Source organism: Rhea americana, unplaced genomic scaffold (genome assembly GCF_003343005.1).
Source record: "Rhea americana isolate MKP2758 unplaced genomic scaffold, rheAme1 scaffold_150, whole genome shotgun sequence".
In the NCBI taxonomy this organism is placed as follows: Eukaryota; Metazoa; Chordata; class Aves; order Rheiformes; family Rheidae; genus Rhea; species Rhea americana.
The window spans coordinates 2,136,345-2,162,086 of record NW_028185595.1 but is presented as its reverse complement, the minus strand read 5'-3'; the positions used below and the strand labels follow the sequence as shown (position 1 = coordinate 2,162,086).

Here is a 25,742-nt window from a genome sequence, read left to right as displayed (position 1 = left end):
CAACTACTTTGTTCAAATTACATTGTTCAAAGTAGAAACTTAAGTAAAGGTTTGTGTACACCACCTGCAGCCTGAGTCAGGTTGGCTCGGAGGGCCTGAATGGTCTCCTTGGCTTTCCGTAGTTCAAACTCCAGGACTGGACAGGGATTTGGATTAAACACACACAGGCATCCAACCAAGGCAAGGGAAACAAAAATAAAATATAAAAAGCAAGGATGGGTGTGAAAAGAAATATACAATTTGTATTAAACAGAAAGCATGCAGTCTTTATGGAACTCATGAACGCATGCAGCAGAGTTGATCTGAAAGCAAACTGGTGAATATTTTCCATAGTTTTATTGGTCTTAAGTTAGCTAAATCAAAATTTCAAGCTGTCTGACAAGGACTTGCTGTGTGGTTGTTTCTTCCTTTTCTTTTCTTTAAATTTTGCCTATTACTGAAAAAATTTTGTGATTTCCAACACAAAGTTGGAAAAGTTGACTCTTACTCTCAACAGATACTGTAAATGTTTTAATTTCTTTGGGTGGGTGGGTGAGAGTACACAGAGAATCCAAGCATACAACTTTTAATAAGGCAAATACATGCTGGTGGCACTGGACGCTGTCTCCATGTAACAAAGCTGAAAAAGTGAAAGCACTGCCCTACCTAGACTACCAAATTTCTTTCAAAAAGAAAATTGTGCACTGCAATTTTACTACTGAGTATTAGGGCATGACTTGAAACATAACGTATTTCATTACTAAGAATTACTAAACCTCCTTTAAAAAATTTCTTGTTTTATTTCTTGTTACAAATTTTCAGGAATGCTCTAGAGTCAACAGAGATTTTGAATTCAGCTGAATACATTTAGGGATGCACAATATGCACTTTCATAGTATTTAGAAGAAGCTTGCAACAACAATGTTTTGTTCTATTATCCTCAGAAGTTTCCAGTGAGTCTTGATCTATACAACACTTTCCATCATCTAGAATTAGCTTTAGAGATTCAGAAATAGGAAATTTTAGCTATCCTCCAAATCATCGTTATGAGCTTCTCATGTTCTAGTGTTTCTACTATAAAGGCCCAGAACTATTTTCTCCTCACTAGAATCTCACATGGTTTGATTTTGAGATCACATATGCACTGCAGCTTCAAATTTAAAAACCCTGTACCTTTACAAAGCACTTATGAGATGCTTTTTATAGCCATTTACATTTTGAGGGAGCCTATTTAAGGAATTTCCATGAATATCATTAATTCTCAGATTACTCTAAACAAATTCTAAAATTCAGTTACCAAAGGAATGATTCTTGCAATCAGTTAGRAAAGACACATACTGCCACATACTGCAGTTAGTTAAGCTATTCTAAATAATTATCTAACATTTACTTAACTTTGATTGCCAGACAAAGCTAAAATTGTTGTAACTGCTTTTAATAAGCATATATTCACCAGATTTTTAATCACTGATGTTTAATCATTTAACAGGTTATTTTGAAAGACTTACAGAGGATAACGCACATTCAGAAATATTGTGAGATATGCTATTAAAAACTACAAATAGATCTGTTTTCTTTCTGAACTGTAAGAATCTTTGGGTCATTAACATGCATGGGAAAAAAATCATTCACTCAGTTTGCATTTATCCATAAAAACTGAAGAAGTAACTACAGTACATCACATTTTCTACATGAAAGTACCTTGTTTGATGCACAGAATTTTACTGCAGTGATATGAAAGCACAACTGAGGATACGATGAATAAAATATGTAAAATCTCTCTCCAGTATTCAGCAATGCTGATCTGCAAATACTTCTGTGCAACAAAGTYAGAAAATGTTCTTGCAGTAAAGCATCTAATCATTTCAATACTTCCTTATATTTGAATTACTAATTCACAGTTAAGACTCTAAATTGTAAACTACTGATTTGTGACTTTTTTAAAATTGTAAAGAATTCAAATTAAGTAATTCTTTTGATGAAAATGACTATSTTAGCATCTGATTCTCTAATGATATTATCAAAGACCAGAACTGTTGCAGATCAGGAGTGCCCTGCATCAGAATGATATAAATGTAGAACAAAATGAAACAAAAACTAGAAAAAACAGAAATGAGAAGAACTCAGGAATCTCATTAAGAAAAAYAGGAATAAGACATGACTGAAGCGTAGAAAGCCAAAAAACACGTCAGACAAACCCATGTCAGACGGCAAAAATTAATTTTCAGTGAGGATGCTGAAAATTGTCAGAAGCCATTATGACTTTACCCATTCATCCTTAAAAGTAGATTACTCTGCTGCATGTTTCTCTGTATATAGTAGAAGACTCTGAACACAGTATATTTGAGAAGTTACTTTATAGCTTATCACAACAGCCAAATCACCACAAAACAGTACCATTAGAATTGTACCTTATTTTCTATTGTGATCACTTCAACCATTCTAATTGCCATTATACAAACCTCATTAATCTTTAAAGTCACAAATTTAGCTTTCATTTGAATAAGTTTGTTTTCAGTTTCTTTACTTAAGTATATATAGCTGTAGATCGTTACTTATTATTTAAAATTTCTACTGGGAATATGATCTAAAAGTTCTTTATTTTAGAAGTTAYAACGAAGCGCAATCTTCTGTCAAAATATGCAATCATTTTTTAACTCCTTTTATACTTACGACATCAATATTAGCAATCTTCATTTGTTGATGATCTGATGCCCTCTTTTTTTAAAAAAAAAATCAACTCCTTTCTTTGTAACCATTATCAAGCACTGCCTTTTAAAACAAATGACAGGGTCTTTCTCTCATTGTCATAAAGCTTACATACATTCAGAAAGTTAACCGTTCAAATGCATTGAAAAAGCCCACTCAATTTTAACTTCATGTTTGACTGAACTGATAACTTGTGTAACTCTATAGTACTTGGTGAGAGGAGCTAATGCTCCTTAAGAACAATGCATAGAAGAGTTTTGTTGCAGACTGCCTAGCAGAGAAAAAACTGCATTTATCCTCCCCTCCATCAGGAAAATAGAGAACAGAAATTTAGAGCAGAGAGGTTCAATAATATTCCTATAAGAAAAGGATGTTACTATACAAACTATCTTGTCTTAAGGAAGAAAAAAAATGTTCCTTCTGAATTTAAACGGGTCATTTGCTTTTTCTTCTTATAAAAAACTTAAATCATTACAGCTATGAATTTGAAAAAAGCACTGAGCCTTTACCAGGTCAATGATTAAAAAGAGTTGAATCTTTCAAGCAATCAACTAAGGATTAGACCAAGATTTTCAGATTAGCTATTTTTAAATACTTCAGTTTTTACACAGGTAATATGATAAAACTTTGAAAGAGAAGTGCATATGAAGAGCAAGTGGCTTACATGCTCAGCTTAGAAATTCAAAAATCAAGCTTTTTCAAATATTAGCCTATTAACCCGCATTTATTAATGACCTGAGTTGTTAAACTGTGGATAAGTTCATTACAAAGAAAAATTTGGAATTTGGGATATTGAACAATTTGAAACTAATATAGGAGCAACAATATATTGTTGGGGCAAGCAAAGAAGTTGGAAGAATAAACTGTACTTTTTCTGATTTTCAGTATTTACTTTCGTATAARCAGTATTTTTTCCAATTTTACTGGAATTTTACATTCTACATAGGAATTACCATGTCAGCCTTCTACATATTTCAGGCAGTAGAATAAAGGTAACTCTGCATTATGAAGCTACTAATGGCATCCTGTCATTTTCTTACAAAAGCACAGTTCTCTAAAGGACAGCTAAGTATAAGAGCCTCTTGTGTTTATATAACTTTCCCTGAATTAAAACATAATCTGTAACAATTTGTTTGCTTGACTGTTTTTTTAACTGCCATTTTCAAGTTCTTCCTTGTATATTAAGTATAAAACTCTAAAGGTCTTAAATTATGCGCCCCAAAACTTGTACAATATTTCTTTATGTTTGAGGGATTTGCATATATGTAATGAGTTAATTAGGAGAAATCTGAATTCTTGACTAGAGATAGCAAAATATATAACAATATACCTCAGTACCTGATGTTTCCTAATTCTCACTTTCTTGATGCAAGCCCCCCCCAAAAGAAAAGAAGTGACTACATTTACAGGCCGCATGAAACGTTTCAGGACAAAAACCAACCAACCAAAAAACCCGACCCTAAAAAAGGAACCAGAATGTTGTAATACAACACTGAAGATGACCGTCAAGCTACAGAGAAGTTCTGATCTGCATGTGGCTTCATGAACAATTCTTTAGAGAATCGGTTATCACTCTAAAAGTAGGAAGCGAAGACTTGGCTCATTAGCCTTATTAATGCTTGTAAGCTAGTAAGATAGGATTAGCCATAGAGAGACCTGAACTAYAACAAACCGGCCTCTGGGTTCAACCTGTGGAGACTACCAACCTGGAAGGAATTCAAGGAGGTATACAACTGCTTAGCAGGGCTTAATTCAGTACATGGCAACTGAAAACCAGACCTGCTTCCAAGATGAACAAACGGAACACAGTGTTGGCAAGTGATTTATCATATGGCAGATGCATCAGCTCTTTGAATGCCAGGTGTCCTATTAATACAGAACTTTGTGGGTATTTCAGTTCAAATTAGGTGTACTCTTGTCTGGTAGGAACAGAAGAAGTTCCTACTGAATGGAAATTCATTACTTATTTTATGAAAATGTATAGTTGGAGGACATTTAATAAACCTAATAAATTCTTCAGCACTGACTAATACCAACTATTTCAGCACTTAATGTACATTTAAGACTAACAAGTCTTCGAGAACAAGTTGTTTTAGGCTAGGATATTGCAAGCTCTAAGCATGCATTTTGAAACCCTGTGGTTTATAATTTTTATGCAATTTATTACACAGCTCAACTTTTGTATTAAAATCAGATAGATAAGAAAAAAATTACTATAATCTAAATTGCAACTAGTTTTGTCACATTCGTTCACATCCTGACTTGATTTTGTGACTTGCATCTGTTCAGTCCAGTTGATTATAACACTATAGAAGAGACTCACTTAGCTTCCTCTGATCAGATTTCCCAAGTTACATACTTCAGTCAACTCTTCCCAATTTTTTTTTTTTTTCCTTCTAGGCATTTTAACAGCACCTGGAATGAACTAGACTAGTAGATTTCAAATACTGAAATTCATTTGAAACAAGTATCTTTTTAGTCATTTTCTGGATTTTTTAGATCAACAAATTAAGAAATCTGACAACTAAGTGTAACATCATCCATAATGACCAAAACAGAAATATAACGCCTTCAGATATTAGATATGCGTGTTTTTGATTTGGTGCTTTCCAACATTACCTGGTGCTTTCCAACACTACTAAAAAAAAGTGCTAGTAACTGGATATGCTATAATTTTGGTTTTAAAGACCTTCCAGCTCAGAAGCAGTTTCTTTTAGTGACTGACGTGTATTGATTTACTATCCTTCATTTCACTAGGAAATCAATTTAGAAATGGGTTCTGTCTAAAGAAATCTATAAAAGACAAAAGATAACATGAAAGAAAAGATATTTACAAAAACAAACAAAAAAGAACAAAAAATCCACTCTGAGAAATATCAAAAGAAAACATGACTATTAGATGATGGCCTCAAGCTTTTTCAACAGATTATAATTTTAGCTCCTAAGCAAAGCTCCACTTTGCTGGAAAAAAAGCATAAGAGAAGAAATAAGCAAGATGAACTTCTAGTTAAGTTTCAAAGTATATTTGCAGTTAAGGACTACTTCAGAAGCAGAAGTCATAAGCCAGATTTTGTTCAAAGAAGGAATTGAAAACGCAAAGTTTTTGAAGCTTTTGTTGAAATAATGTCTTATGTGTACATTGAAGATTTTTCTGCAGTAACTTTTGTGAAAGTCAGCTTATTGCTTAGGTAGATGATTTTATTCAGAATTCAGGTAAGAGATTTTGAAGCAGCTATAATTGAATTGAGTAGATTACTTTGGAAAACTTCCAGTCTTTACAAACATCTAGAAATAATATCCAAGCTTATTTGGTTCAAGTCACTTTTTGAACAGCTCATAGAAAAACCTCTTTAAATGAGCAGATATCCTGCCATATAATTTGCTTCTTTATTACATACAACAGAGTGGACAAACACCACATTGTGGACCTCAAAATTCTCTTATCACATATTTATGTATTATTCATGTATTTAATTTCAGCATATAATTTTTTCATTTTGGCAGCAGTCAATATTTTGTCAGGTTCCCTCAGAAGATGGATGTCAATTCTCTTATTGATATTAAAACAGCTCTTTTCCAACACAGAAAGCTGCCAGCAAAGATCAAATTAGCTCTATCAAGAATATGTTTGCCAAGAAGGATTGACCATAAAGAGGAAAAAAAATCTATCAAGACAAGGAGAAAATTTTTAAAAATCTGAAATCTCCTTGCTTCTGCCTTGTAGACCAAGACATGATTTAGGAACACTTCAGTTCTTTAAATACACTTTACATAGAACATCAGTTGTTTATTTAGAATTACTTCCCTCCTTGAAACTGGAACTTTGACTACATATATTGCAAAAGATATTAATTAAATAATATTAAGAATTTATAAGTTTCTGTATAAATGAAAGCACAAATACCTACTGTTCTATGCCAAGGCATCAAAAAACCTTAATATATTTTATGTTCCTAAATTCACTCAGTCATTTGCCTGAGCAACAATGGCCAGGAAATAAAAATGAGATTTCTCCAACACTCAGCTTAACTTCTGAATTTAGGAAAGAGCCTGAATTAGAGTATCATGGTTCACATGCAAACTAAGTTATAATCAAATGTAAAAGAAAAACAGTCTCCGCCTTTGGTGAGATGATCATAAAWCTGAAGTGAAAACTCCCCATTGATAGGGTTTAAGAACAACTGTAAGAGAAAAAAATCCCTGTTACTTCCCTGAAACATTATACAACCCAGAAATCAAAAGGAGAGAAGAAAAGTATAGTTTAGATTTGTAAAAGAAAAGATCTGTGGAGCTGAGAAAACCCCAGATTTACTCTAGATTTGAATAATTCTTGTTTGATCCACACATAGGCTACGCTTAACAGATGATTCACTAGAGCTCTGTATACTGTAAAGCTACTTACCTGGGTCACAGRCTACTGTAGAGCATGTGTTGAACATGTCTCAGCCAAATAGTAGTGGCCAGTAAGCAGTATCAAAACATCATTCTATTGTCAAAACAAGTGGGCACTATTTTAAGTATACTGGTTGCTACCGGGCTGATGAAATGCAAAACCATATACAAGTACCATGTACCTGAATATTTGCTATTTAGAAAGATATTGTGCTTTTATATTTTTTTTTTGGGGGGGGGGAGGGGCGGCACTCGACAGTAATGCTCTAGTAGTAGATGGATCTGGAATATGATATGTCACAAAGTGACTAATTAAACCACCAAAGCAAAGTCTTCTCATCTTCAGGAATGATCATTTAAATATACTACTGCTAAAAACAACAAATCAAATGGTAAAGTTAAGTGTTCTATGACTCCTAAGCCATATAAAAACTTACCTGCTACTCTTTCTTCTGCTTCCCTATTGCCATCATCAGAGTATCTTGCAAAATCTAAGGAATCAAGAGTACTGATGCTTCCAGTGCGATCTTAAGGGAAGGGAAAAAAAAGACATCTGAAAAGCAGAAAATATCTTAGAGAGCTGACATCATTTCAGTAACTGTAAATCAAAGGCTAAGCAAATGTTCTGTGCAATTGAAACTTCATTGTGTTTTCTAAAAGTCTGCCTCTAACTTTTTAAGTAGACAGATGACCATAATGAAAGCATGACTAAAGTTAAAAACAAAACACCACACACACACACACACACACACACACACACAGAGCATTCCAGCAAGATCAGTGAACAGATATGGCAAAAAATTCCTACCCTTGACTCCCCAAAAGGTAGTATTTTTACCTTCCCTGCATGTCAGGAAGAAAGTCCTATAGCTCTTTCCCTTTCCCACCAATTGCCTGAGAGCTTTGTTTGACAATCAGCTGTGCACACAAAAACAAACAAATATAACTGCTTTGCAACAACTTCAAAGAAGAGCAGTTCTGTCCCCATTTTATGCAAGTCTAACCACCCCAAATCCTATGCTTCCTTTTCCCTTTTTTGCTATTTTAGGGCATGTAAGTATGGATAAATGTTTCTCTACATTATCTTCTGATTCCAGCTTTTTCCCTTTTTTGCTATTTTAGGGCATGTAAGTATGGATAAATGTTTCTCTACATTATCTTCTGATTCCAGCCACTAACATCAGTACATTACCCACTTAACAGAGAATTTACTAAGTTACATACTAGCTAGCAAAGTGAAAGCAAAACAAGTGCAGTTCATGGTACTGCGGTTATAATACACTATAGAATTTAATTCCTAATTACAAAACATTCAACAAATTCAGTAAGCAGCATAAGGTTCTAATCTGACCTCAACATTTTTCATTTCAGAAAAATATGAAAACAGAATGCACACAATCTTGGTAATTTCATGTCTGTTGGAGTATTGGAGTACACATCCACCTTCTTATTAGAAAAAAAAAWGAGAAAATAAATGCTTAAATAGTGACAGAACTCAAAACAGAGAACATGTTCCTAAAGAATTTGAATATTAAACTATTATACCAAGTATCTTAGCATCTTTCCCTTCCTTATGAAATAAATTTCTACGTAGCTCTGCAGAAGAATAACTTTAATTACATTAGAACTACTGCCACACTAACAAAGAACAAATTCCACATGGCTGTCAAAAAAAAAAATCTGTCAGTGGGAATAAAAGCAATCTCAGCACCTGACAGTCAAATTCTGCTGTGACTAACATCACAGAAAGTAAACCATTTAAACCTAAGAAAAGTATAAATTGTGCATTGTGTCAGAAAATTAGAGGAATCTAYTAACAAATTCCTTTTTTTAATAGTTAAGTTTAGGTCTTATGGGTCCCTTAAGGTCTTGCAACATCTTCTCTACATAATAGGCCAGCACTAGAAGGAAACACAAACATTTGGATTCAGATTGATTAAAGCATCTATACCTACTTGAAAAGCTTTAGAGAATACAAAACTTGCYAACTCAAGCTAAGTTCTACAGTACCAGAACTAAAGTGTCCAGCAACCCTAGTTCGTCTGGTTGATACAGATATCTATGTATCTCAATACTATGATAGTCTTTAGCCACCTGAACTTTTCCTCTGAGTATGCTTTGTCAAACAGACAAAGAAACAGGTTATTATTCCTGAATGAGTCTCCGTTTAGTACTTAGGTTAAAATCTCGCTGTTTATTTGCAGGTTCTGGTCTTATTTATTGCACTACTTTGAAGACGCATTCAGTAATTCCCTATAGGCTGTTCTACAGCGCTTAGCAGCACAGTAAGAACTCTTCTTTTTACAGAACCTCTACAAAATGGATAGTTGCGATCCAGGTTTCCTGGTTTCACACATCGGGAACCACAGTTAGAGTGATTAAGTTCAAAAGTAAACATAAACTTTGAATACACAGCGTTAAAGTCTTCAGATCTGACTTTTCAGAACACCTTGCACTTTGTTCAGCATAATGCTAAGCCCTGCTCCAAATTATTTCACTCGTAGGTGGAAGTTTCCTCAAATAATTTTTTGAAATCAGATTCCAGTCTAAAGTTAAACATAAACTGAGAACATACCAAAAAAAAAAAAAAAGTGTTGGTTCATTGGTATTTCTAAGTGACTCAGTCTTATATAGCTTCATTGTGGCAAAAGTAGGAACACAATTCTTTCTCCTCTTGCACTTTTGCGTGTTCAAAGTGCAACTTCCAATTTCTCTTGCAAGGCAGGTAACATCAGAACAACTAATTTTTCAGGTCAAGTCAACCTCACCATCATTACTGAAGTACCCAAAGTTGTATGCAACAAATGTGCTTCCACGTAACTAGCAGTATGTCTTAAAGGCAAAGCCCTCCCCCAACTGATAAAATAAATACTCCAGTCATAATACACACAAGCATATTTGCCAGAGCAGCCAGAAACTTGTTGAAAAAACCATCTGATGTGCCAAGAAGCATTAGTTCATGTCACGGCTGGTTCCTTCTACCATTAATTCCTTTTCCTGATCCCCCTTCCTGTCTCAAAAATACCTGCCGCAGGTCTTCTCACTATCCTCCTCACAACACGCTTGGTCCGACATACCTAATCAACTGGTCTCCCTCACAYGTAGCTCACCTTTCTTCTTGGAAAGATAAATTAGCCCATGTTAAGCTTAGTGCTGTCATGACTAAACCAAGTCAGTTTGGGTGCTGAAATCATCATCTTCACCCTATTCAAACTGGAGATAAAGACTGTTTTCATTTTAAACCTTAGGTATCATACTGCACCTGGAAGAAGTAGAATCTACATCTTCACTGAGAACTGGGTAGACTAGCCAGATGAATGCTTAAGGAAAAGAATCAATAGCAGACTATACATGTTGCAGAACTTCGAGTTGGCTATTTACAGCTAAATAAATGTATAGCTTGAATAATATAACAAAACACATTACACCACTACTTTGCTATACTATGTTGCATTTAAAGTACAAGGTGCAGACAAAGCAGTGATTTTGTATTGTTAAAGTAAGAGGACAACAGTGCTGAATCACTTTGGCTGAGATGCATCCTAGGCAAACTGGCTTCACAGGCATCAGTGAACCATCAGTGTTGAAGCTTCACCTTGCCAAGTCCCAGCTATGTGGAAAGCCCAGTCCCTGCTGATGTGGCACTGCCACAGCTCCCTGCTGAAACAGAGCTTTCAAGTAGCAGAAAAGGAAGAGATGCAAGAGCTGCTCCCTTTCCTCTCCCTTCATTATGGGTACAGCTGTTTACTTCTGCTGCCAGCCTAGAAAGGCTTGAGCACAGCCAAGCTGGGTGAGGTCCAAGCATAGCTCCCCCTCTTGCACTTGCACCGTAAAGCTGGCAGTGCCACAGGAACCTTGCGCAAGTCTCTGCCCCGAGGCACAGCTGCTCCTGCGCCAAGGCTTAAGGAATACTGGGCAGCAACTGGATCTGTACTTTCCATTAAATGCCACAGCAGCACTACTGACCTAGATACACTAGCTCACTGCTCACACTAGGTCAGATGAATTTTGGAGGAGTTATTTTACAATGTATTGGAGTTTCTGAGGTAAYAGAACTGACTTCTACAGAAAATATAAACAGCACATAATAGCAAGTAAAGATGGATTTCTGATAGAGGTCTCTAACCTATCAGTCCATGAGATTATCTGGGATAACAAGGGGAGAAGAAAAAGGCATGTGAGATAGTTAACTGAAAATACTGTCCAGGTGGGCGAGTGGAAACCCCAGGGCTGGCAAGCATGCAGGATGTGATACCATCAGCAGAGTCATGGCACCCACCTGCCACCTGGCAGAGCCACGCTGAAGAACGCCCAAAGCTGAACAAGGGTATGCCTGCCCCAACTCCTCACACGTGTAACACACGAGGCGGCTAACCACGCACATCCCGTCCTTCCCTACGCTTTATCTGGAGGCAGTCAGTAGGGGAGGCTTACCTCCTAAGAATAAGTCCGTCTTCCAAAAAATAATGGAGTAACACTTTACAACCTCAAATATTGTGCTTCTCTAAGGGATGTATTTGCACAACAAAGGGGTGAAAAGGGTATGTCCCTGCAGGCAACACACTGGCTTCATTCAGCAGGAAAACTAGCAGGGAGAGCAAGCAGCAAGGGAAGTGCTGAGCTCAGCCTGTGCAGCTCACCTGGGGAACGTGGAACACCATCAAATAGCTCTACTCCAGTATACTGAGCTGAAGTATTTTAAACTAAAGCATTCAGAAAGAGAATTACTTTTCCAGCCGAAAAAAAAAAAGTCAAATTTGTTAGGAAAACAAATTATGTCTTTAGTTTCTTTAATAGAAGATAAAAATCTAGGTTTAAGTTATTTGGCAAAGAATAATCAAAACCAAATCCTGCAGGGGAAAACTGCTGAAAAGGAGAAGTATGCTTTAGCTGAATTGTTCCTGTTCTAGAAAAAGATTGAGCTGACATTGTAATAGGAAGACACTTTGCTGTCATGATATACATTGTTATGAACAGTCTCCTGTATATGGATTTTTTTTTAACACTTCCTATTTTGGTATGCTGAAATAAAACACCTTTCTTTTTAGTCAGTAATTCCTTTTTGCTAAAAGCATTCCCAGTGAATAGGCATAATGGAAAATAATTACCGGTGGTTTAACATTTCAGAAATATCAGAACAGCATAACAAGAGAAGCTTTGACAAGCAGGAAGAAAAAACTCCAGTAAGGTTCTCACCTACCATGATAAGGCAAAGACCAGTGCCACAGGTGCACAGAAAAGACAAATAGAACAGGCTTAGGCTCTTCATATCTCCTCATGCTAATAAAATGCTGGGAGACAGACAAGATAGTAAAGGAGAGCCTGCATGCAGTTCCCGTCTCTCATCTCAGCCAGTGGAAAACAAAAACCAAAAAGCTTAGAATTATATTCGATACTCAAAGCTAAGAAAAAWTTTAATCCATTAATCAAATACAATTTTAAAATACAAAAATGTAGCTAATGCTGTATATTAATGATTAAAATTTTCAATCATATAATAATAAAATACAAATGCAATTGCTTTAATTACATCTGCAAAGTTACAAATCAGGTTTGTCATCAGGTTTGCCCATGAACACATACAATCTTTTAACATATTGCTTCATTTTAGAGGAAGAGAATTTTAATCTCCGTCTTATTCCCAGAATGGTCAACTGCATTACATGAAGATTTCTGCTCACAGTTTATGTTCTCTTATCATAATTATCTTGCTCTTTCACTGAAAGTTAAGTATAACCATATAAGGAACAAAATGCAACATACCCTCAAAACAAAGTGCTACAGTCCTTTCCACCAGCATACAGGCTAAAAAGTAAGCTTCATTTGGCATTATGATAAAAATAGTTACTTTTTATCAGCTTATCTCAATGTACACTTACAAGGTTCACATTAATCAGCATTTCACAATACATGAATTAAACAGAAAAATTACAATCCTTTACAAGAATATATTAAGTGATCTTTACATGAGTATTACAGCAAATTAGTTTTTAGCTGATAGAATATTTTAGCATAGAAAAACCAAGCAACTCTACTTCCTGATGGAAATGCTCAAGAAACATCACTAAGACAAATCTCCTGGAACCTATTATTTAAAAATGAAAAAAAAAAAATCACTTGTTGGTAAAATAGCCAATAAACTGCCATATTTTCTATAAGATGATAGAAATCATACTAGCAAATACTAACAATTAACCAAATAGAGCACATGAAGACSAGGAAGTCCATTTTTGTTCCTTGAAATTCAAGAAGTAGTAATAATGGTATCATATTTGTAAAAGGCAAATACACTTTGCATCTACAAGCATAAATGTTCACTTACATAGAAGAGTATTTGTAACCTGCAACAAGACTGTTACCACAATTTRAACTGATCAGAGTAATAACTAGCTACTAGAAGATTATTTTTGATTAGCATACACACAGAACAACAGGCARTGCAGAGGAAATTCCTCCCAATAAAGATCAAAGGTAGCTTTTCCCTGGGATATTCAATATACTAGGACAAAGYCCTTTCCATTTTAAGTCGGACTATGTATATTGTGTTTTATCCAGGGAAAAATAACTGTAAGTAGACATGCTAGTATAAAACYATCATCCAAACTCTTCAGAGATCAATCCCAGTATCTCATTATTTGGATAAGAAAGGAAAACTACTATTTTTAAATAAATTTAAATAAAATAAAAAGTAGAAAAGAAAAAATAGTCTTTGAAGAAATTAYACATGATTGTTTAATACAGTTCTACTTGTCAGTTATTGTAGCTTTACCAAATACAAACACACAATGTATCACAGACTCGTAAAAACCGCCATGAAACGTTCTTCATGCTACTGACTATAACAAAATATTTATATAGAGAATTTTGAATACTTATGCAAGCAGAGCTCTAGAAACTCCGCTTCCAGAGGTATGAATCAGACGCAAGTTTTTACTTCAGAGAAGGTTAAAATGCTTTAACATTAGTGATATAATTATTACATAAGCAACTTGATCTAGTAGAAGTAATTTTATTTGATAATAGCACTACCTCTTCACTAAGGTAAGATTTCACTAAGGAGAAATCTTACCAAGATTTCTCACTTCAGTCTCAGGCACAATTATGTTTACAAATCAGTTTGAGTTAGTGTCTTCTAGCATGTCTTGAATTAAAAAAAAAAATCAGATATTGAAAGCTGTGTAAATGAACAAGTCATCAAAAATTATCCATTATCATCTTAATTTGTTCTTCATTCTTGACCTAATCATAGAAAATTTAGAACAYGATGAGTAATCACAATGGGCAATTGTTGAGGTTTAGCTGTTAAAAAGCACGTTAATTCTAATAGGTATACCTTCGTGGATGGCAACAAATTAGAGTCCAATTTCAWGAGATACCACACAGTGAAAATAGTTAGAATTGTAAGTGTCAAAAAAATCTAATTCAAGTTAGTTTTGAAGTGTACAATCACAACTGTATAGTTCTGAGATATTCCTTCAGATTCATGAGAAGTGAAAATCTAAAAATATCCTCTACCATAAYGGTTTTCAATCTAAGATCCAATTACTAAGGCAAACTTTAAGATAACAGTGAAGYTCCATTTAGTTTTAGAAAATACGCAGAAGCTTCTGCTGCAAAATTTGGCTAYTGCAACTGTCTATAGGACTACACTGTAAATTACTCTAAGTTAAATACTCCCTACTCCTAATAAATACATACAGCCTTTTTTAGTTGAAGAAACCTCTTAAGTCAAATTTTCCATCAAAAGAAAGACTAAGTCATGATTTCTTRAGGGATCTGCAAATCAAAAAGTTGAAAAAACTCCATATACTGAACATCTGAAATGGCAAACTGTACAACACATTTTATAGATTACCTTTAGCTTTTGGACATCCCATCTAATTTTTAATTTTTGGAAAGAGATAAAGGTAAACCAGTAAATACTCTGATAAGAAATTTTGGTTGACAAGTTTCCTTAGAAACTAATCAGATTTGATACTTCCCCCCCACCTTTTCTCCTCTGTGCTATAGGTACAATAAAAGAGTTGTGATAGCTAGTTCAAGTTAAGGCCTAAGGAAATGCCAGTATACAAAAATATATTTTAGATCTGTTTCTGTTAGAGAAGTCAGCCAACTAGGTATTTTACCATCCTTTAACACTCAAGACTTACAATAAGCTAACCCTTACAACCATGGAACAAATGTCCTGTTTTCTTTTAGAAATACTGGTCTATATTCTTGAATAACCATCATCTTCCACTATCCTCCATAGGCAGAAATGGCAGGATCTGAGGAAACTGAGGACAGGGACTTTGTTATATTACTTGCACATGCTTAAAATCCTCACTGRTGCTGAACTGCACAAGTGTGTATGTGAATAAACCAACAGACAAGCTAGATAATATTCACAAATGTGGAAGAAGATTAAAAACCTAAAGAGATTTAATGGACTCCCTTTTACATTGATTAAGGGAGAAAACACCGTTAATGCCTCAGAAATGATTTTATCAATTCAGAGCTTGAATCTACAGCTGCATTATGTAGCAACTGGAATAAATATATCATGCAATACATATGAATAAATGAATTAAACTATTTAAAAAGAAATTCACCTCAGATGATACTGCAAGTTCCCCTCCTATAAGTCTGACCAAATTTCACAAGAAAACTGTTGAGCAACATTATTTAAGTCTCAATATGGCCATTGCCTTTAAAATTTCTGCTATTCCACTTGTTCCAAGCTTACCCCTGCTGGATCAGCTAGCWACGCAAACTTGATCCACAACAGCAGATATCTGATCTAGCATAAGCCCTACAGAAAAGAAACAGACTTATTCATCAAAATTTTAAACCACTTTGAACCTGCAAAGGGAACTTAAACCACATCAACATATAACACACTGCTGTGGTTACACTGCTACAAAACTAGGACACTTATTCTAATTTATACTATTCTGCACTATGTTATARGCACCTGGCTTATCAACCTTGTTTYGTAACTGCAGGCAGCTATCCTGCCCTGTTCCAGAAGTTCTCACCTACTATGAGACTAGCTGAATTTTCAAAGTTGGTGTGTGCCGAAATGAAGTTCTCAAACTATCATAAAATGAGAAGGAAATCAAGATAAGTAAAGCTATTAGAATAGATTTAAATTTTTGAGCTGCTAGAGCTTACAAGTTATYGAGAATTCTTCAACAGGTTTTTAAAATGATCACATAACACTAGTCCATGAGAGGAAATCCGAACTAGACTGAAAACAGACRATCAATATATTTTTCTTCTTCACATTATTAACTAGCAATGAAAATTCATGGAACTTATATGAAATTTAAAACTGCTTGGAGAAAACAAACCTATGTTTGCTGGCCAAGAACAAAAAATTAAGCCAATCACTACAAGAAAAAAATTTGTAGATACAGTGCAATAAAGAGATTTAATACTAATCCCCATGAGGGAGTATGTATGGAGGGGAATGTCCTCCTGAAACATGGCAGAAGCTCATAAGAAGGAAGAAATAAATAGAAACTATATAGATCTTGCACCCTAGCACGGAAATAAGYCACTCACAAGTAACTGAATTGGGTTAAGATATAGATACAGCTATACCTGATCTGACTTCRTAAAGGGCCATACCAACAACAAATATACTGCTTTGTGTGTGTGTGTGTGTGGGGGGTACTGTATAGACAATCTCAGGCAGCAGCCAAATTAATACAGTGAAAGAATGAAGCTGGCCCTGCAGAAAGCTCTTTGAATGTTGCTGCAGTGAACACTGCTGTCYAGGGGGTATATTAGCTTGGGCATAGCATCAAACCCAGGCTGGCTTCCTGTGTGTGTGCTGCAGAGCGCTTGAGACAACAGAGCCTCCCAAAACAAAAGGGCTAAGTGAGGAGCAGGGCGCAGAGTCACTCCCTCTGCTCCAGACCCCAGCAGGCTCTGGCAGAAATCAGAAAGCAGCAATGGAATCAAGTTAACTTCATATGCTCAGTGCTGCTGCCCTGCCTTTCTCAAAGTGTATCGTATGACTTGCATACAAGGAGTTTTCCATTCCCCACAGCGAGGTAGCTCTCTATGYTCTCTGTCATTAAGCAGAATTATCTTATATCAATCCAGTCCCTAACAGGTTGTCTTTGATGAGGAACTATTTAAAGAGTAAGATGGAGCCCATCTTAGTCCTCAAGCATTGCTTTCTCCCATTTTGCTCAATATTTCAAGTAYTAGTACGTTCCCCTTTCCTTGGTTTCTTCATTTATCTTAGGACAAGAGTAAATTCTTCAATTTTTAACAACATGTCCAAGCGTATTCTATAATGAATTAGATCAGAAACAGACTAGAATATTTTGCCATCATTTTTCTTTCTTTGACTGTCCTGTCAAGTGACAACATCCAAACAGATACCTTTCTAAAGAGTCTGACAGTTCATAAGTCTCTTTCCCCCAATATCAGAGAGTACTTGTTATAAATAAGAAATTCTTATTCTGTGAGTTTCTATGTACAAGTATTTCCTCCAATTCAAAAGCAAAGCTATCAGATGCATCACCATCATGCAGTGTTACGCTGCAGGAAGGGAGGAAGTAAATTGCCTCTCCCATGTGCTGCACAGAGGGAAAGAGTTCAGTATTTCTCAAAGGCTTTTTAATCTCGGTCTCTTAAAAAAAAAAGTGGTTTTAAGAAAAAAGTTTTAACTATTTGTCCAACAAACTCAAATACTTACTTTGTGCCATGTCTCAGGCATGTGCATCCTAACAAAAATACAAGGCTTGTGAAACACTTCACTGAAATCACTCAAAGTTTGACCCCAGGCCAGAGGAGGATCCAATCCAGTTTCTCAAACCTGTTTTATCTCTGTATTTTTAAAATATATTAGAAAACCAAATAYAAATAACACATTTAAGGTAAGCAGTTACGACTTTGAACATACAASAGCATAATACAAGAAAGTTTATGACTTATCTCCCTATACTGTTAAGGGAGACTTCTGGTGTGGCATTTTAAATAGTGAAATTCTTTACAATATCTATATATGTATATACACAAATATGTCAGACCTTATTCCAAAACTTCTTTAAACCAATCAAGATCATGGGCTTTGCACACAGAACAGCTGTCAACAGTTGATATAACTGCCTAAATTATCAGGGCTTGTCTGTAAACATTAGACAAACCTTTTAATATCAGGCAATGAATCTTGTATAAAATTTCCATCAAGTGCTCTCYCAGCAGAACAAGATCTACAGGTCAYGTCTTCAACCAAGAGAAAGATAATTCTCAGAGGAARAAAAGCTAACTCMATATACTTTAGCCATGACTGAATTTACACACAGTGGAGCTTAAAAAGCTTCCAATGCTTGGTTCTGATATGCCAAGTTCCAGCTAACCTTATTGCTCTCTCCCTTCTTCTCTTCACAAAGAAGATCAACCTTTCCCCTGACATAAAAGCTGGCAGAAGGGAACATGTGCTGCTTCAGTACAAAATATGCTTGTTTTGCTGGAACTTTCAACCAAACTTTTCCATGGTGGGGAAGGCAGAATTGAACGTCCATAGGTGCCTTAGCTGGTTTGGTCATGTGCAAGTATGCCCTTTGCTGAAGGCTATGAACTCAAACATAACTAGACTAGGTGCCTATGAATGGATGTTCAATTCTGCCTTGCCAACCATGGAAATTTAACAGTAACCCCTGGTGCAGGAACACAGCAGWAAGCCAAGACTGTTGCAGCTGGATTCCTCACTGCATATCACATCCTAAGACAGATCAGTGACTTTGAGGTAAACTAGGATGCACATGGATCACTACGCTACTCAGTGATAGCTTCMTTTGTGCCTACCTAGTCTCAGCGGATASTAGTTTACTGTTACTTGCTCATAATWGCACGCTTATTTCACACTGCCATACCCCGTTATTTCTTCGTGTAGCTACACCCCTATGCACACTAGTCTCTCTTCGAAGCCATCAGTCATAACATTCCAAATCATCCCAACACAGACGTTATCCAAAGTTTAAATTATTCACTCATTGACCATAGCCATCAGAAAGAAGGCTTGCCTTATCTAATTAGAAGATTCTTGTGGACCTAGCTCTACTCATTTGGCAACTAGAACAGAATTGTCAAAGTTCTCAGCTAACAAGGTCTTGAATGATAGAGTGCATCTCCCACTGAAAATATTTCATAAATATCAATGTTGATGAAAAGGAGAAGGAGAGTGAGAAGAACTGACATCTGGAGGAAGTTCAGCTGGCCTCTCTATTAGTAAAGCCAACTTCAGAGCATGACAGAGCTCACTGTCACTTCCTCTCAGGTTTCATTCAGGCAGTTCTGAAGGGCAYGTAGCTCCTCTTTCCTTCAGCATTACACACAAGCATCTTCAAACCTTTACTTCTTTTAAGGAAATTCAGTTTCTGCCATCTTTCAGTGACAGCAGCTTTGTTTTCCTATGAAGGAYAGAATAGATAGATGTGAACAAAGAGATGCACCTTTCTTTAAGCTATTTTCACTTACATGTCCTCCTACTGCCTCAGTGTTTAGAGAAGTAGCTAACAAGACCACATACATCTTTGTTTATTTTCATAAGGAAACCAAAAAGAGCTTTGAGCTAACAACCAAAGACTAGCTGACAACCAAAAAACCTAGTCATCAGGACAACTGGTATTGTCTTCTTCCCARTTTCCAATCTTATTTAGAGTGCCATTTAAGCCGAGATACAGCAAACTGTTCTGAGACAGTGCTGTCTTGCTATGTGTTCACATAAAGCAAAAATGTGGTGAACACTGGTCACAACAAGAGCCTGTATAGAGTCACTTTCTCTGCAATTCAGGATTCAGAATCATTATCAAAACACCCCTTTCTCACAATAGCAGATTCAATCTGCTCTTGCCATGCAGCTTCTTCCGCTAGGACTCAACTGACTTTCAAAGGCAAAACACTTCACTACAGCTGAAACAGCAAAATCCCAAGCAAAACTAGACATACAGAAGCAGAATCAATTTTACATTTTTGTGCTCAGAAATTAGATTAATACAGTCAGAATCAACTCAGTGGAAAACTACAAACACTTGTTTTGGAAATAACTAGGCAAAAAGCATCTCCTTAAAACCATAAAAGTAACAAGATCCAACCCCTTCTTATGACTTGCATTATACCTATTTTAAATTTTGAGAATGTTGAGCTTTTATAGCCATGAACAAGAAAACAAATGGCAGATTTTAAGACTAAAAAGCCTTTCTAGCTGTGTAAATTGCACCCTTTCAGCAAAGGGCATTTGTCAAGCACAGCATCTGAAGGGCACAATATCAACCACATGAGAAAAAAAAAATCTTCATCTATTATCCTCAGATTTGAATTATGGCTTTCAACACAGAGGATTCAGCAGGACAACATTTAAGGTTGGGTAACAGGGATGAGACATTTCAGTTAGCATTATTTTTAAATTTAAATGCCTCATTTGTACTGTACCTGCTTATACAAAAGGTGATGGGGAAGTGGAAATGAATTTAAATCTAGTAAGTGTAGGGGCAAGTACCACTACATAGATCAAGGTCCTGTAAAACATGAGAAATACAGCATAGAGCAGGAACTGCCAAGGTAAATACTCATACCACTACTTYTAGAAAAATGTATCAAAATGCTCTAGCAGATCTCGAGCTACTGCTACATAAACCAATGGTGGAAGCTGACATAAAAGAAGTCAGACGAGTGGACAGAGAGGTGGATTGAGAACTGGCTGAAAGGCAGAGCTCAGCGGGTCCTCATCAGTGGTGTGGACTCTAGTTGGAGGCCTGTGGCTAGTGGCGTCCCCCAGGGCTCAGTCTTGGGTCCCATCCTGTTCAACTTCTTCATCAATGACCTGGATGAGGGGACAGAGTGCCTCCTCAGCAAGTTTGCAGATGATACCAAGCCAGGAGGAGTGGCTGACACACCTGAGGGCTGTGCTGCCATACAGAGAGACCTGGACAGGCTGGAGAGTTGGATGGAGAGGAACCTCMTGAGGTTCAACAAGGGCAAGTGCAGAGTCCTGCACCTACGGAAAAATAACCCCAGGCACCAGGACAAGCTGGGGGCTGACCTGCTGGAGAGCAGCTCTGCAGAGAAGGACCTGGGAGTGCTGGTGGATGACAGGTTGACCATGAGCCAGCAATGTGCCCTTGTGGCCAAGAAGGCCAATGGTCTCCAGGGGTGCATTGGGAAGACTGTTGCCAGCAGGTCGAGGGRGGTGATCCTGCCCCTCTGCTCAGCCCTGGGGAAGCCTCATCTCGAGTACTGGGTCCAGTTCTAGGCTCCCCAGGACAACAGAGACATGGAGCTAGTGGAGAGAGTCCAGCGTAGGGCTACAAAGATGATCAGACGGCTGGGGCACCTGCCCTCTTAGGAACGGCGGCGAGAGCTGGGCCTCTTCAGCCTGGGGGAGAGAAGACTGAGGGGGGATCTGATCAATGTGTAGAAGTACCTGAAGGGAGGGTGTCAAGGGGATGGGGACAAACTCTTTTCAGTTGTCCCATGTGACAGGACCAAGAGGCAATGGGCAGAAATTGAAGCASAGGAAGTTCCRCCTGACCGTGAGGGGGAATTTCTTCCCTGTGAGAGTGACGGAGCACYGGAGCAGGTTGCCCAGAGAGGTGGTGGAGTCTCCTTCTCTGGAGATCTTCAAGGCCCGCCTGGTTGCAACSCTGTCACCCATGCTGTAGGTGACCCTGCTGAGCAGGGGGTTTGGACTAGATGATCTCCAGAGGTCCCTTCCAACCTTACTGATTCTATGATTCTAAGTTGGAGAGGATGTAGCAGAGCTTTGTGTGAAGGAGGATGATGGCTACACATGGATGCTGCACATCTAAAAGGGCAGTGTGGACATTTTGGAATATAACACAATTCCCAATTTCCTCACAATACAGTTTAATCTGCAGTTGTGATACTCTACTGCTGATAAGCAATAATGAGGGGGGTGTTTTTGCAAAAATGCAAGAAACCTCAGTCATGTGACTACCACATGCTTATGTAATCAAGTACTCTGAAGCACKGCTGAAAGAAAAAGTGCTTCTAAGTCACTTGCTGACCACATGATACTAGTTGCCTTTTTCTAGCTCCTACAATATTTCACTAAAACCTTTTCACAGCAGTTGGAGGGGGGGGAGGTAAGAAATCACAAGAGATTCCTGCATGCGCTTCTTCTTTAGCTTGTTTAAAAGGATTCTGAGGACTTTGCATTGCTCCACAGAAATCATCAGGCAGCATTCCATACATACTTCACATTCAATGAGAGTTGCCTGTCATACTTCTGTATCCGTTCACATTACTAAAACCTCAATGTACAATAGAAATTTATGTAACTTGTATGGGAAAAAAATGCAGCTGCAAGCAAGTGCAGCGAACAAGTTATAACTTAAAATATCAACAGAAATGACTTTTTTAAATTTTCATTTGGGCACATTAAGATTTTTCTCACTCAAATATCAGATTCAGGCGACCTTCAAATGATAACTCTGCTAAACTCCACTACTTTTCTATATTAATAGTTTCTGTGAAGAAACCTAACATTTGATTCTTGAATCTCTTTTGCTGTGTACTTACAGTAACAGCAAAAGAGTGATGGTAATTGGACRCTGTTCACTACTCCCACTTAAATTCACTGCAACCCTCCCTGAGAAGATCCATCCAACAGCTTAAGAGAATGCAGGAACAACAGACCAGACTTCTTAACAGAACTAAATTCTTCAACTAGGTTAGTATACTGCCTATGTTTTTCTTTTCTTGAACAAAACCTAATACCAGATACTTCAGAGGAAAGTGAAAAACACTCTTGGAAAAAGATCRCATAATTTTCAGCCCAGAGTCTTTCGCAATCTGTTTTTTAACATTTGAAAGTTGGCTTAAATTCTGAGGCTRGAGATGTTATTATCGCTTGTTAACATTAACCACAACCGGGACGAAGAACAGTGACACAACTACTAGCTCCATGCTACATTCTAGATCTCAAGAATGTCTGATTGACATAAGTCTACTTCAGTTATCCTAAAATACTTTGTTTCATTGTTTTGGATCTGCTAGCTTTCAATGTCGCTCAATGCTAATTTTTGGGGAATCATTTTTGAAACAACAACAAAAAAAGCTTTGAAAAAACTCTCTAGACTGCTACCTATACTTAAGCTTTAACCTGAGGTTTATCATGACCTTTATTTTTATCATGCCTCGTTATCATTATACTGCTCCAAAAATAAGCTTTAGTTCTCCTCCTTCTCTCTCCCTCCCCCACTTTTTTTTTTTTTTTTTTATTGTGAGGTTCTATTGCAGTATATTACACAGCAGGTCAGCACAGTAATCATTAAGATGTTCTCAAGTAATTTAACGTTGATCTAGAATTCCAAGAAGTGACTTTCTGCATACATAACACAACAATTACATAGGCTGTGGGTTCTTCTAACTCTACTGGAGTACATTCACTATCAGTAAAACTCATGGATGCAACATGTCATGTTAATAAAGAATGGAAAATGTGAAGTCAACTGGATTAATTGATTGGAATCTCAAATGAAGCTGCTTTTAATTAAACATAAATAGGTACTTTGCAGCCTTGAAGCAATAATTTTTTCCAACACTGGCTGATTTTATCATGACGGTGACTTCATTGAAGCTGTCAGTCCTTCAAAGTCAACTATGAAATCCTACATATTCACAGACAAGATAACTAGAGTTTAAACACCATAGTAAGAATATAAGAAAATCCATATMATTTCTAAGAGATATTGAAAAACAATAAGATGAAAGTCTAGATATCTCCTAATACTTACAGCCATCTAGAAACATTAGCCATTTCCAAATTTTAACTGCACATCCTTGCAAAATCAGAAACATTTTTTTAAATAAGCAAAAGAATGAGATTAGTTAAAAAATTCTGTAGATGTCAGAACACACATATACATAGATACAATCTCTCAACTGTCTGTTGATCRCAAACTCTATCATTCCAAGTTCATTAAGTCCTCAGAATTCAGATAGCTGTGCAGCTTTTCCCTCTCAAAGTCACTTACATAAGCTACCTTAAAAATATAATACAGACTTCACTTTTAAAACTCTAGTTATCTTGACAGCAATATTGATAAAACACAGAAACAATTTTATTCTAAGCTATTTACTCTACCATTAAACCTCAAAAGCTCTTCAGCCCAGCTATGTTATGATTTTCCAAATATCTGCACTGCCTTTTCTCCCCAAAGCTATATTAATTGAGTATATTTTGTTCCCCAACCCCWAATCTTGGTGAACCAGAGACTGCTGGCACTCAGTAAGACTACCAGTATCAATCWTATAAAACACTGTATTAGCTATCCATGACCAAGTTATGCAAGCAAAATTCAGAGAACTATCCTTCAAAGACTTAGCCGTTCCAACACATCAGCAGAAAGAGCATGCTGGCCTCTGACAGCCCATTTTTGACGATTTTTAGGCTTGAAACATATCAGTAGTCATGACTATCGCTTAACCCTGGGAATATGAATCCTGAACGTATGACCTATGTCTAGATAGCAGGCACTAAGGAAAGCRCAACAAGCCCTGAGACAGCTAATCGTTAAGGCTGAAATTCCTCACGTTCCTCTCACACTTGCAGCACGCATGACCCCGCAGGAAGACCAWGGCTCGACAAGGTGTGCGAGCAGGACCGGCCCCGGCACCGCACRCTCCTGCCCCGCTCCCGCGGCACCCCGCAGGCCCTCCACCGCCCGGCCCGGTCACTTACTGAGCTGGCCGGCTCCGGGCTCCCTGCCACCGCCGCCGGCTCCGCCGAGCACGCCGCCGCCCAGGGCCCCGCCGGCGGGCGGCGTGCCGCTCTGCCGCTCAAAGTTGCCCGGGTTGGAGAAGTAGTCGCGGAGGCGAGGCAGCTCCCGGCCGCTCTCCAGCAGCTCCGTGTGCAGCTCCAGCGCCGTCAGCAGGAACTGGTCCCGCAGCAGCTGCGCCGCCAGCGCGTCCATGGACACCCGCGGCGGCTCCCCCGCGCCGGGGCCCGCGCCGCCGGCATCGCCCGGCGCCGCCAGGCGCAAACCGGGCAGCGCCTCGGGGCTCTCCGCGGCGGCGGCCGCCGCCTCCTGCGGGGACAGCGGCCCGCCTGGGTCATGGCTACTGCCACTGCCACCGCCGGGCCTGGACTCCTCGGGCTCGTCCTCCTCGGAGTCGCTGAGGAAGGGGTTCACGCTGCTGCCCCCGCCCGCCGCCGCCATCTTACAGCCCGACGCGGCGCTACCCAGGCTTTACCGCGGCCGAGTCTGCGCGACGCCGCCGCTGCCCCTTCGCGCACGGCCGGCACCGCCGCCGCCAGCCCCCTCCGCTGCTACAGGCGCGACCGCCGGCAGCAACAGCCGCTCCCTCGCCGCCACCTTCCTCCGCCTCCGCCTCAGCCACCTCCCACCGCTCCCACTACCGGTTTCCGGAAMCCAGCTCTCGCGAGACTTCTCCGGCCAACCGCAAGCGGCCGCACCCGTGCCAGCGCCCGCCCCTGCCGGCCGAGAGCCCGCCTCCYCCCGCGCGGGGGGTCGGGGCGGGGCCTCCCCGAGGCGGGGGGGTGGTGGGAGGCGGGGTGAGCGCGTGACGCCGGGGCAGTGGGCGCGGGTGCTGGGCTAGTGCCTCGCGTGAGCTCTCGCGASGCTGCCCGGAGGGTGCTGTGGGGAGGAGGCGGGGCGCGCGGCGGAAGCGGAAGCGGA

At 38.4% G+C, this 25,742-nt stretch overlaps 1 protein-coding gene across 1 annotated transcript in view; it reads right to left on the bottom strand.

Annotated features, from left to right (window-relative positions):
• The window catches only part of RELCH (RAB11 binding and LisH domain, coiled-coil and HEAT repeat containing), an 80,303-nt gene extending 54,844 nt beyond the window's left edge, over positions 1-25,459 (bottom strand). The window contains exons 1-3 of the mRNA XM_085299585.1: positions 24,785-25,459; positions 7,518-7,607; positions 65-136 (exon numbers count right to left, since the gene is read on the bottom strand). Of these exons, the coding sequence (XP_085155711.1) occupies positions 65-136; positions 7,518-7,607; positions 24,785-25,262 (640 nt within the window). The 5' untranslated portion in view covers positions 25,263-25,459. The remainder of the gene's footprint in view (positions 1-64; positions 137-7,517; positions 7,608-24,784) is intronic.
• Positions 25,460-25,742: the final 283 nt, after the last annotated feature.